Raw genomic sequence first — 14,529 nt, forward strand, 5'->3', positions numbered from 1 at the left:
GAGATGGGATGTGTTGTTACCATGGAAACCTCCTATCCTCAGCACCAATTAAACCTGATGCTTCATTGCTGCAAGTCCAGTGATCCATAGACCACACACATCACACCGTGCACCACAAGCACCGTCATCTCGTCGACATGCATGAAATACTTTGTAACAAAAATTGTGCACATTGAAATACAACCTAAAGAGCTCACCAAAAACAGTTTACAATATTTGGGGTTACTTATTCACAGATGTTCTATGTCTCCATTGGAACTAGTGGGTTAAATATACCAAGCAATAGCCTAGACTCAATTATAAAGCATTTGCTTTGAAAATTCCCAGTGGGCAGACATATTTAAAAATCCCCTCTGCAAATTATCTTCTGACAGCAATGTCCCTCTGGAGGAAAATCTGACTAGAGGGTGACGTGATAGGGAGCGATGAGGGATTAACATGAAAGGTCCTTTATTCCCCCCTTCTCAGATTCTGTATGGGCTTTGGGGCTTCTGAGATGAAAATGCAGCCGTCAGGAAGCAGATATGAGTAACCGCTTCACTTGTGTCTGCTTGAAGCGAGAGGGTTAAACTGCATCCCTTTTATCTTGGTTGTTAGCGGGGACTTCAAAGAAAAGATATTTGGTGCCTCATTTACATACATCAGTTTTAATGAGGACAGATCTGTAGCTGGTATTGAATGTATGCACACTCTGTGTAAGAGACATGTATCATATTTTCAAAGTGTATCATTGCCAGAGGGGATAACGCTCATCTTCAGCTGCAATACTCCAAGAGAAGCACATGCAACCATGCACCAGCTCTACGAGTGCTCTGTCTCTTTTTCACCCGGAAAATATGATGAAAGTGATTCTGAAACTGGAATATTCAGCATAATATGCACATTTTAATGGCTAACCTATACATCAGTAGCACTGTAATAGGTTCTAGTTCCTTGCAAATTGAAGTGACACCAACGTGTAATCCTGCTAAGTTGTCTTTTTTAGCTGTGAAATATGCCAGTAGACTTTATGAGCAACGCGGATATAATTGCCGAGCAAAAGACTCACAGTAATTATATTTTCTGCTGGTATCATGGTGTCAGATGACCTCTGCTGGCTACATGGGATACAGCTGTTCAAGGAAGTTTCTTTCTTTTTTTAATGTTTACTCATTCAATGCTGTAAAATATTTAACGGGACCCTTGTCCTTGTAGTCCTTTCTGAAACAGCAGAAAAAGCAGCAAGAGGAGCTGAGCAGATTAATATATAGTTTTGAAAAAACTCTGGATAACTTGTAAACCATTTGTTTAAACGTTTGCTCACTTTATCCTTAGAAGTCCAGTGGGCTGTTCTGGTCAGTAGTTAGGACTCCTAGCATAGGGCAAAGATATAAATGAAGATAGGACAAGTTATACTAAATCGTTTCCTACAAAATTATATATCACTCTTCTTGGCTCTTCTTGTTCTACCTGCAGATCAGACACTGTGTTCAAAATGACAGGTTTCCTTTAATATTTAAGATGTTACGTGACAGCAGGCATCATTACAAAAACATATCCTGGGTGATTCAGCCTGATAGAAGGTTAGTACAGTAAAGTATTACACATAGGGCAGGTAGAGAAACTTCCTTTATACATTTCCTGTGTATGCAGAACTTCAGAATTTACAGATAAGTACAATCTGTTTTATAGATTTGAACACAAATGACCTTCATAGAATAATATTGCCCCGGGCTGGATTACAGAGAGGTCTGCACCACCTGGTGACCTCCTCCGTACCCCTTTCAAACACAACTGTATTATTATTCATTACACATTTATACATACAGTCTCTGTTTTCTTAGGTTCTTTTGGCCAAGGGCCTCCGACGATAATCCAGCCCTGCTACTGCTTCTCTTGTCTTGCTACTGCCTATTCTGCTTTGTCCATGTTAATTATGGTTAGGCATATGCTTCGCTTAAGCTCTGCAGAGTTGATGAAGGCGATACTAAAGACTTGGAGAGCCATATCTGGACTGTGACCTTTTAGGTAGACTTTCTAGAGCATGAGGTTATAGCATAACATTTAAATTCTTTTCATTTTTAGATTGATGACATTTCACCTGGAAAATATGAAAGCTTAGATGGTCCATGGTCATACCAAACTGGAACGATGATCTTAATTATAGGTACGGTAAGTCATCGCAAACAGGCCCAAATATTGAACCACCCATTATAATTTGCCTTGTGTGAAACTTCGGCTGCAGAGTTCACGGGAGGTTTATTTATATACAGCTTGCTGTTGTCTTCATTAGTGACCATTTTTGATTGCTAAAATCTTCTTCTGGAGGGTGACAGTATCATAAAAAGGGTCCCAAGAAATGCTGGATCTGAAAGATGATAAATCCCTTGAAAACAATGCATACAGACTGGAGTCATAGACAAAAAGTGAGAATAAATGCCAAATCCAGTGTCAAAAGCTGTGAGATCAGTGTGGCCATAATCACCAGAATGAAAGCACTCCATAGGGCCCATAGACTCCATTGGCCCTACCCATGGTTGATGGTTCATGATAATTCTACTGTCAAATAATGTACATAAAGCAAACTTTGTGATCTGGCGCATAACCAGATAGCAAGGTGACAAGTGCTTGAAATCAAGAATTTTCTTTACAAATTTGGACAACATCTACTAATAGTCTACCTTAGTACTTGTTGCCTAAGCTCTCCTATTTATTTCTGTTGAAAAGGAAAAATTTTAACATTTATACATACAACAAGATATTTTAAGTATTCTGTAAAGACCAACCTAAGACTTTGTACCCAGCTTTCTCTTTCTTCATGACTTGTTGCAGATAAACGATAGGATTGGTGGTTTCCTTGCACTTTTTTCCCATCTGCTTGGGTCTTGCATGCTTTAACAGTTTGGCCCCTGGCGTGCAGGTCAAAGCAGTGCTAAATAAAGTACAGTAAAAGACATCCTTTATGCATAATCTTAATGCAACAATTAACAATGAAAAGCAGTGATGTCATGTGTGGAGCTTTAGGCTACTTTCACACTTGCGTTGTTCTTTTCCGGCATAGAGTTCCGTCACAGGGGCTCTATACCGGAAAAGAACTGATCAGGTATGTCCCCATGCATTCTGAATGGAGAGTAATCCGTTCAGTTTGCATCAGTATGTCTTCAGTTCAGTCGTTTTGACTGATCAGGCAAAAGAGAAAACCGTAGCATGCTACGGTTTTATCTCCGGCTAAAAAAACTGAAGACTTGCCTGAATGCCGGATCAGGCATTTTTTCCCATAGGAATGTATTAGTGCCGGATCCGGCATTCAGAATACCGGAATGCCGGATCCGTCCTTCCGGTATGCGCATGCGCAGACTGAAAAAAAGGTAAAAAAAATAAATGCCGGATCCGTTTTTGCCGGATGACACCGGAAAGACGGATCCGGCATTTCAATGCATTTTTTCGACTGATCAGGCATTTTTAAGACTGATCAGGATCCTGATCAGTCTTACTAATGCCATCAGTTAGCATACATTTTGCCTGATCCGGCAGGCAGTTCCGGCGACGGAACTGCTTGCCGGATCTCTCTGCCGCAAGTGTGAAAGTAGCCTTACTTGGTCAAATTTGCTTGCAATTTTTAAGCTACCACTTGGCGGATCATATACTGCTCAAAAATTCTAACATTTAGAAACTGGTGCAAAGCAGTTGGAAAATAGTTAAAAAATCTGTATAATTTCCCATAATGATTATTAAAGGAATTTTTTAAGATTACATTGGATAATGAATAAGCATAAAATACAGAACAATTTACCTGGGCCCTCTCTGGTCCCTTGGATTCCCACCCTCTAAACCATAAACATGCTGAAAGGACTGTATAAAGTATTCCTTCAGTGGAGCTGGAGCTGTACTAGTAGAGCACCAGATTTATTACAAATACTGGTCATGTGACTGCAGTAGGAAGACTCCTTACAAAACTTTATGTGTATGTATAGAAGAAGGAGGGACATGTAGAGACTTAAAGAGTCACTGTACTCTCACACAACTTAACAAAAAGCATTAGTACAAGTGACCACAAGAAACTTTGAAATATGTTTTATCATTAAAAAGTAACTAAACTTTTATTCAACCTTTTTAAATGTCCTAAATGCCCCATAAATAATTTTTCTAATATACTTTATTATCAGATTGTGCCTTTTTACCAAAAAACTTGGCACCAAAGTCCTGATTTCTACTGCGCTTTAAATTCACTATATTCGCACATTGCTGACTTCTCAGCGATGTACAGAGTATGGATTCCTTGCACTGTAGCAATGGGGACTGCAGTGAATGGTGTATAACACATAAATGCTCGTGCCTGTGAGTGCACCACTCAGCTAATCCTGGCAAGGCACATCGGTACCCAGGTTTAACTGAGCGGAGTGGGCACAAGCAGGAGCAGCTATTTCTGCTCCTTTCTGTACTGTCCTGCCTGTAGGTAAAAAGTGCTTCATTATACAATGGTCCGGCCATCTTAAAACAATGGGGGAGTAGATATAAAGCTGCATGAGCCAGTCAACAGCCAATATCTGTAGTGCTTCTGATTGTGGTGGGTGCTAATAGATCAGGTTCAGAGAAATTATTCTGAAGGGGGGAGCAGTGAATGGAGAAGGGTTTGATGAGGGGATGCAATAGGCTAACCTCTAAAACTATGGATGTTATGTATTAACATCCATAGCAATTATGCTTGGGATAGGGCATTCCAGAAGAATGTTGCAGCTCGGGAGAAGTCTTGGAGATGGTAAGGTAGGTTAGTGGAAGGAGAAAACACCAGTAGTTCAGTTTTTGAAAGATTCAGTTTCAGATAGAGAGAGGAAATGATGTTAGAGACAGCAGACAGACAGTCACTGCTGTTCTGTAGTACAGCAGGGGTGATATCACGGGAAGAAGTATATAGTTGGGTATCATCGACATAGAGATGGTACTGGAAACCAACTCTTCTGATAAAAGAGCCGCCATAGAGATAAGAAGAAAACCAAGAAAGAACCAAGAAAGAAGGTGTCCCTAAGGTCGATAGATTGGAGCATGGTGAGGAGTAGATGATGGTCTACAATGTCAAATGCAGCAGATTGATCAAGGAGAATTAGTAGAGAGTAGTCACCATTCCTTCCCAATAATTGCCTGCTCAGTCAGCTTGGCATATGTAAATGCTCCTTATGTGTGTGAGATCATGTTCCACATTACTTCTGTGAAATAGACTTCCTAATGCCTGTGCTTAAAATACATTTATGTATTATCTGTATTTATGTTTTTATATTGTGCAGTACTTTTTTATCATTAAAAAGTAACTAAACTTTTATTCAACTTTTTTAAATGTCCTAAATGCCCCATAAATCATTTTTCTAATATACTGTATTAGCAGATTTTGCCTTTTTACCAAAGAAACTTGGCACCGAAGTCCTGATTTCTACTGCACTTTAAATTCACTATATTCGCACATTGCTGACTTCTCAGCGGTGTATGGAGTACGGATTCCTTGCACTGTAGCAATGGGGCATGCAGTGAATGGTGTACATAACTGCTCCTCATTGTGCCCGCTCAGCTAATCCTGGCACGGCACATCGTTACCCAGGTTTAGCTGAGCGGAGTGGGCACAGGCAGGGGCAGCTATTTGTGCTCCTGTCCATACATCGTTCACTGTGGGCCACATTGCTACAGTGGAAGGAATCCATACTCCATACACTGCTGAGAGGTCAGTGATGTGCGAATATAGTGAATTTAAAGCAGAGTAGAAATCAAGACTTTGGGTGCCAATTTCTTTAGTCAAAATCTGTTAAGTATATTATAAAAATGATTTTTAGGGCATTTGGGTCCTTTTTAAAAAGTTAAATAAAAGTTTAGTTACTCTTCAAGAAATATCTAGTTTTCGTGTACCCCCCCCCCCCCCCCAACTGCTTGTTAATTGCATTTCACCTTGAAAATGTTTTCATATAAAATGGACCATCTCCACAGGAAGATGTCAATACAAGTCTATGGGGGGGGGAGTGAGCAGGAGCACCATGAGACAGGGGAGACAAGCACAGATAAAGAGAGACTGCACAGCTATATAGGAAGGTTGTAGCTCAGCACAAGTGTTTAATTTACAAAAATACAGGTCAGCATTTCTCTGTAATGTCCTGCCTTATCCTGGGGCTAGTTCTGAGTCACTTTGAGATGATTAGGAAGATGATTTTCCTTTACTTTCTGTGTGTGCAGTAGATTGCAAGTAGTCTCCACCCACCCACCTGCGAAAACTACAAACTAGAGTTACAGCATGCACAAAGGAAAACTGCCAAGTAAAATAAAGGCCAAAATTGTGTTATTTCTCATGTACACACATTGTACTATTGATTAATGCAGAGTTTGGAAGGTTAGGTATGCTATAAGTAGTGTTGTATTATCATAGATCCGAAGTCGCTTCGTTTAAAACTTTGTTTGAATGCTGTATCTATGATCCGAAGCTTGTTTCACTCAATACTAGCTATAACCTCAATTGTTTTTTACAGGCACTTAGGGATCAGCTGAACAGTTCTACATTTTTAAAAAGTAAACTTTATTAAGAAGAAGAAAAGTCTTCTTGGTTGGCAAAACCAGGCACCATGATGGGGAGGGGTAAGATATAATTTTGCTATGAGGCTTCCACTCTTCTATGTATTCCATTGACGACTAAAAAAATAGGGGAGCATGGAGTCTCAGTGGTTAACACTGGTGCCTTGCAGCGCTGGGGTTCTAGGTTCAAATCTGACCATGGACAGTATCTGCATGGAGTTGGTATGTTCTCCCCGTGTTTGTGTGGGTTTCCTCCGTGTACTCTGGGTTTCTCCCATACTCCAAAGACATGCTGATAGGGAACTTAGATTGTGAGCCCGATTGGGGACAGCTTGATGTTAATATCTGTAAAGCGCTATGGAATATAGCAGCATAAAATAAACTAAAAAATAAAACAACCATATCCATTTCATAGTTACCGGCTTTTTAGGGTCTTCTGCTAACTCAACACATAGATTTTCCAAAGGAATTATTCCAAGTGGGTCTTTATCCTGTAAGAACATAAATATTGGAGGTTAATACGTCTCCATTTTAACCTACTCCCTGTGTTGTACTTTCATGTGAGTGTCATTCTCACCGTTGTATATTCAAAGTAATAAAGACAGTTGTCCTTGAGGATGAACCATCGTTTTTTCCAAGTCTTCACACGACCTCCTGTAACAAGTAAGGTCAGCTGCTATCAACCTCATAATAAAGAGTAAATTGAGCATTTACTTCGCAGATGCCTTACTGATAAAATGCCTTTTTAAATGTAAATGAATTGGCATGTATAGAAGCAATGTCTATATCTATGCAGTTTTCACTGAAGTTACAATATTAATTGCTTCTGGAATAACCATTGTAAGTTGAAACTATATATACAGGTGAAACTCCAAAAATTTGAATATCGTGCAAAAGTCCATTTATTTCAGTAATGCAAATTAAAAGGAATTGCATTAATGCAGCTTAAAGGGAACCTGTCACCGGGATTTTGTGTATAGAGCTGAGGACATGGGTTGCTAGAGGGACGCTAGCACATCCACAATACCCCATAGCTCTGTGTGCTTTTATTGTGTAAAAAAACCGATTTGATACATATGCAAATTAACCTGAGATGAGTCCTGTCTCTGAGATGAGTCAGGGACAGGACTTATCTCAGGTTAATTTGCATATGTAGCAAATCGTTGTTTTTTTTTACACAATAAAAGCACACAGAGCTATGGGGACTGGGTATTACGGATGTGCTAGCGGCCATCTAGCAACCCGTGTCCTCAGCTCTATACCCAAAATCCAGGTGACAGGTTCACTTTAAAATTAGAATTTTGTGAAAAGGTTCAATATTCTAGGCTCAAAGTGTCACACTCTAGTCAGTTAATTAATCCATACCCCCTGAGCAAAGGGTACCTCAAAATTGTGACTTTGGTGTTTCATAAGCTGTAAGCCATAATTATCCAAATTATAACAAATAAAGGCTTGAAATATCTAGTTTTGCATGTAATGAGTCTATCTCATATGTTAGTTTCACCTTTTAAGTTGCATTACTGAAATAAATTAACTTTGCACGATATTCAAATTTTTCGAGTTTCACCTGTATATATATACCTTATACATTTTTACATATAACACACAAACGAACTAGTAATTTTGGAATGACTGGTAACCCCATGGATTATATCATGTAAATGTACCTATAAGTCCATTTATTATAACAGAAGTAATTGTTACCTTTAAGTCTTTGCAGCTAGTTTCCTCTGAACCAGATTAATAAATATAATGTAGAGTGTCATAATAATTAGATAGAAAGTAGACTGAGTGCAGTGCCACACACCAACAAAGCACATAAACAGCATCCCGGTCAAGTGCAGTAAACGTGATTGTATCCCAGGTGGTCTATGGTAGTCAAGTGGTGTTCATGTCAGTATCCCTCGTGAGGGCATTATTGGTTATTGTGAGTGTTCCTGCTGGTCTAGGGCAGTGATGGGGTTTGTGTTAGTATACTGTGACACAGTGAAAGGTTTTGTCTGGCAAGGCAGGTATTTTCCTCCCAGCATGTGCTGCTGGGCTGATTTACAGCCAGGTGAGATCAAATGCCGGACTTGATTTTAAGTGCCGGTCCGGGTTTTGGCAGCACCTGGCTATCCTTAAATAGGCAGCTGGGCTCAGAAGCCATGTCTCTGTGTTGGGATCTGGGATTCTTGTGTCTGAATGAAGGCTTGCTACCTGTTTGGCGTGAAAACAGGCTGGTGCTGCTATCAGCAAGGACTCTTTGAGGCAGAATTGCCGCATGGTGTGAATTACCACCAACACCACAAGGTGACTTTTTGCTTGTTTAGGACTGCTTGTTTTGTCACTTGCCTAAAGTGTGAATAAAACACTGAACTGTTTGATCCAAAGAACTTGTTGTTGCCTCTATACTGCGTCCGCTAATCCTGTCTACCAGAGCGAAACCTCACAATACCTGGTGGTCTACAAAAGTCAACTGATTAATACTAAAGATTTTTAGCAGTGAAAGGGTACTGTTAGTAAGGTACATGCTGGGTAAATTCGTAGTGAAGGTAATTTTCTCACCGGTGGAGTGACTGACATTCTTAGGCCTCTTTCACACGGGCGTCATGGATTTGTGCCGGATAAGATGCACGATTTTTTTGCGTGAGTGCAAAACATTTTAATGCGTTTGCACGAGCGTGAGAAAAATTGGCATGTTGGTACCCAGACCAGAACCCGGACTTCTTCACAGAAGTTCGGGTTTGGGTTAGGTGTAGATTTTATTAACATGGTTATAAGGGAAAATAATAGCATTCTTAATATAGAATGCTTAGCAAAATAGTGATGGAGGGGTTAAAAAAAAATAAAAAATTATTTAACTCACCTTAATCCACTTGTTCGCGCAGCCCGGCTTCTCTTCTTTATTCTTCTTTGAGGAAAAGGACCTGTGGTGACGTCACTGCGCTCATCACATGGTCCATCACATGACCCATCACCATGTTATAAGGGAAAATAATAATGATCGGGTCTCCATCCCGATCGTCTCCTAGCAACCATGCGTGAAAATCGCACCGCATCCGCACTTGCTTGCTGATGCTTGCGATTTTCACGCAACCCCATTCACTTCTATGGGGCCTGCGTTGCGTGAAAAACGCACAAAATAGAGCGTGCTGTGATTTTCACGCAACGCACAAGTGATACATGAAAATCATCGCTCACGTGCACAGCCCCATAGAAATGAATGGGTCCGGATTTAGTGCGGGTGCAATGCGTTCACCTCTCGCCCGTGTGAAAGAGGCCTTACTCTCCAACTGTTTTATGTAAAGATCTCTGGTGGTCTGGGGAACTGAGGGGTTAATTTTAAGAGTACCGGGTCAGGGCAATTGAAGGGTTAATGCTGTATACTTGGGGGAACTTGAAACTCCTATTTGTACCCTTGGTAGTATATTATGTATGACATTATTCTACAATGAAAAGTGACAAGGCTATTATATAAAAGACATCTTTATAATCTACATTTATGCTTTAGTTCCTCATCACTTTTAAAAGGAACCTGTCAGTATGAAAATGCCATCCAATCTGTAGTCAGGAGACACTGAGCAGATTCATATATAGTTTTAAGGGAAAAGATTCAGTAAAACTTGTAATTTATACATGTATCTCTGCTCTTTCTATCCTTAGGAGTCATACGGGCTGTCCTACTCAGTGATTGATAGCCTCTATGTTTCATCATGCAGACTTAGCTGTCAATCACTGAGCAGCACCACCCACATGACTCCTAAGCATAGGAAATACATCGATTTCAATGAATAGATTGCATGTTTTACTGAATCTTGTCCCACAAGACTAATTTGCTCAGCTCCTTCTGCTATATAACACCCTGCCTGCAGATTAGACTGCATTTTTAGGATCACTTTAAGATCTTTGCCTGCTGGGGGAGAATGAATATTCTTGTTTACATCCAGGGGCTGAAATCTGCAGTAATGATTGTGATAGGAGCACCACTTATTAGTGATCTCTTTCTTGTAACAAGCTGTATATCAATGTTGGTTGAACAGGTTTTCAGTATAACATCATTTCTTTTTATATAATTAATATATTGTATGTATTTCTACGTTATGATGAGTGAGTTTCCACAGGTTTACAGTATTAAGCCTTAAATTGCGCTCCTTTCAAGACTCTTACATTTAATTCTTCACTGCCCTAGACCACCAGGGATTCTTACATTAACCCCTACGTGCCTTAGACCACTAGAGACACTGTAATTAACCTCCTCACTACCATTTACAGTATAGCCGGATTTACACTGGGCAATTGTCAGGCCGATTATTGGAAAAGACCGTTAGTACAAATGCCCATGGCCAGCGTATAGTTGAAGAGTCAGTAACCAGGCCAGATTAAATAGAATAAACATCTCTCTTTACTGTAGTGCCATTTGGGAGTTGTAGTACCTCCAGTTGTAGCAGTTCACAGTTTCTACTGTACACAGTGCAATTCTCTACCAGATAACAGTGTACGGATTCAGGCAAGGATCGAAATGATGGTCTTCCTGGCTCTCTATCTCACTAAAGTCTCTCTCCGTAGAATCTATGACAAGCAATAGTACTTATAGCGCCAACATATTCCACAGTGCTTTACAATCAAGGGGTTCCAGTACAAACAGAGTCATAAATAAAGGAGAGAAAAGAAAAAAGAATGTGGCACTCACCAAAAAATACTCTTTGCAGCTTTTGGCTACATTCACACGACCGTATGTGTTTTGCGGTCCGCAAATTGCAGATCCGCAAAAAAAAGGATGACGTTCCGTATGGCATCAGATTTTTTTGCAGATCCGTTTTTTTTTGCGGATCCATGCCTATCCTTGTCCGCAAACTAGAAAAAAATAGGACACGCACAATTCTTTTTGCGGGGCAACGGAACAGACATACTGATGCGGAACAGACATACTGATGCGGACCCATTGAAATGAATGGGTCCACATCCTATCCGCAAAAAAAAAACGGAACGGACATGGAAACAAACAACGTTCGTGTGCATGTAGCCTTAGGCTACATGCACACGACCGTTTATGTGTTTTGCGGTCCGCAAATTGCGTAACCGCAAAATAAACGGATGACGTTCCGTATGGCATCCGTTTTTTTTTTTGCAGATCCGTCTTTTTGCGGATCCATTGTAATAATGCCTATCCTTGTCCGCAAACTAGAAAAAAGTAGGACATGCATTATTTTTTTTGCGGAGCAACGGAACGGACCTACTGATGCGGACAGCACCGCGTTTTTTGTGGACCCATTGAAATGAATGCGTCCGCATCCTATCCGCAAAAAAAACGGATCGGACACGGAAACAAAATACGGTCGTGTGCATGAGGCCTTATTCACATAAAAAGGTCAGCATCATGCAGGCAAAACACAGCTAGAAGGCAACAGCCATTTCACGCTTGTTGTGCTTTTTCAAGCCAGTCATAAATAACATAGCTGCAAACAGGTCAACAATTAAAGAAAGAGGAATGAGGGCCCTGCTCGCAAGAGCTTACAATCTATGAGGAGATGGGGGTGACACAAAAGGTGACACCAGGGGCGTAGCTATAGGCTCATGGGCCCTGGTGCAAGAGTTCAATTTGGGCCCCCCTTACCCTCAATACCGTTTCCTAACACCACCAGACCCCTGCACGCCCACCATGCCCAATTGCAGAACTAAAATCTCACAGAAAAAATACATTTTAATCCAATAAGTGCATAATAATAATGATGATAAGGATGCCATCTCAAAGTAGTAATTTCTTTTATTTTTATTGAAGTACACTTCATACATATGGCGGTATGTCATCACCAGGTGTGGAGCACAATCCTGTTAGTTTAGCTTTATGACAGTGAGACATATGATAGTGGCTGGGAGGAACAGACCGATCCAGTCCTATCTCGCCGTACCAGGACAATTCCACGCCTAGTGGCGCATGTGCTCAGAGTCAGAGGCTCTGCTGGAACAGAGACTGTGCATTCACTGCAACCCATAAGTAGCAGCACATGTACTCTGCTCTTCTACCATTGTAGCAGCAGTGCAGGAGGGAGACTTTTTAGGGCCCCACAACATGTCCAGAGCCTGCAGCCCTATCAGTCAAGAGGGAGGGACAGATGAGATTCCTCATCTGCAGCAGCCAGCAGGGACAGTCACAGACTGGGAGGGGGGTAAGTTTATCACGCCGCCAGTTAATACATCCTAGAATCTGATGTATTAACTGACCAATAACATGGAGATCCCAGTGCCAGCTGCCTTGCTGGTGGACGATTGGCATATACTTCTGCTGTGGGCCACAGCAGAAGTATATGCCAATCGTCCACCAGCAAGGCAGCTGGCACTGGGATCTCCATCCATGTTATTGGTCAGTTAATACATCAGGGACCCCCTGGCATGGGGCCTGGGCATAGCTAAGTGCAAACTGGGTGATCAATAGGCAGGACCGGGTGGCTGCCCTCATCCACCATTACATTTGCTGTAGTTGCTCATTGTAGATGTAGCAGGGCTGAGTTTGTCACTTGCCTAAGATTGAGGGGGGGGGGGGCAGTTTGTCACTTGCCTAAGACTGAGGGGGGGCAGTTTGTCACTTGCCTAAGGGGGGCCTCACAGGCTATGCACATTAATCCTGGCTGATCGATCGCTGCTGGCCTGCTGCAGTCACATCTGATGACGAGAGTGACTGAGATTTCCTAAAGGGGGTATTGACTGGTCTGGGCTTGCTTAAGTTATCACGATTCACCACCGGCGCTCCCACCAGGCGGGTCAGGGGGGCCCGGACTCACTTAGGGACAGTCACTCACTGGAGTCTGGACCGGACCAGGACCCCGGTCGGATGGTCGGGCTCGGGCAGTTTATCACGCCGCCGGGCCGGCGCCACACTCACCTGAGTAAGTCAGTAGTCAGTCAGTCAGTGTCAGTGACTGTCTCGCAGGATAGGGAGAGAGGTCGGAGTCAGACAGTCAGTGAGTCACTCACTTGTCTCGCAAGTTCGCAGCACCGCGCGCTGCACACGCTGGCATGAGATGCAACATTTTGAAAAGTCGCACATAGTAAATGTACCATAACCCTGGTCTAATGACGCACCATAATTCATAAATGAGCCCCATAAAGTGCACTTTTTTATGTTTTCACATTTTAATGCTAAAAAGTAAAAATGAGCTTAAAAATTACACAAAAACATATCAATCACAAAACAAATGCTAGACCATAATGTGCCATTTGTCACTGGGAAAAGAGCAGAGTGGAACCTAATAACCTTGAGCTACCATAGCCAAAACTGCTATTGAGGCCCTACTCAAATATACAGTAAATACTCCTAGTAGCAAGCAAGTTTGAAATATATAATGGACTTGACTGGTATAGAAAACCTATTTTTCAAATACTTTAGGAGAGAACTCTAAAATAACGAGTAAGGGTCCACATTATTACCATCATCTATCATACATGATGATACGCGAAGATTGGCTGCAAAGAGTGTCCCTCCCTCTGGAGGACCCTACACGTCTATTTATTACAAGAGCATCCCATTGATTTCAGTGGGATCTATCAAATGTTTCATCTTTCCAGTGAAGCTGTAATCGGTGGGGTTTCCCCAAGATTAGATCTGAACCCTGGAGGTCACAGCAAGAGGATACCCTACAGTAAGACTATCTAATTTAATAGGCCATTTTGTTTTCATGACCCATCTTTGATTTCCTTAATTTCCCATTAATCTGTCTTCAGTGTGCAGAGAGCAGTACTATTTCCCCAAACCGGCAACCTTCACATTTTTCTTTGTTATTCTATCCAACCCCAAATTGAGGCACAAAGCAGGAGGAAAATCCTCTCACCAAAAACAAGATACATGAGTTAAAGCCATTTTACCAACAGCCGGTGAAATGTCTAAACCTGGTAACAATCAGTGAACACAACAACCATGAAAGTTAGTAATATGCGGATGTGACACACATTACATAGTCAGAGATATTAGAACAGTCTGCAATTTTGCAAATAGGGTACATTTACATTCCCAAGAAGAAATGGGAA

General features: G+C 41.4%; 1 protein-coding gene across 2 annotated transcripts in view; it reads right to left on the minus strand.

The window, feature by feature from the left end:
• Positions 1 to 1,590: 1,590 nt before the first annotated feature.
• CYTH4 (cytohesin 4) overlaps positions 1,591 to 14,529 on the minus strand; it is a 65,576-nt gene continuing 52,637 nt past the window's right edge. For both annotated transcript variants that reach the window (XM_040407321.1, XM_040407320.1), the window contains 4 exons: positions 7,103 to 7,179; positions 6,945 to 7,016; positions 2,766 to 2,911; positions 1,591 to 2,347 (listed from right to left, as the gene is read on the minus strand). In XM_040407321.1, the coding sequence (XP_040263255.1) occupies positions 2,269 to 2,347; positions 2,766 to 2,911; positions 6,945 to 7,016; positions 7,103 to 7,179 (374 nt within the window). In that variant the 3' untranslated portion in view covers positions 1,591 to 2,268. The remainder of the gene's footprint in view (positions 2,348 to 2,765; positions 2,912 to 6,944; positions 7,017 to 7,102; positions 7,180 to 14,529) is intronic.

This window comes from Bufo bufo, chromosome 9 (genome assembly GCF_905171765.1).
Source record: "Bufo bufo chromosome 9, aBufBuf1.1, whole genome shotgun sequence".
Lineage (NCBI taxonomy): Eukaryota > Metazoa > Chordata > Amphibia > Anura > Bufonidae > Bufo > Bufo bufo.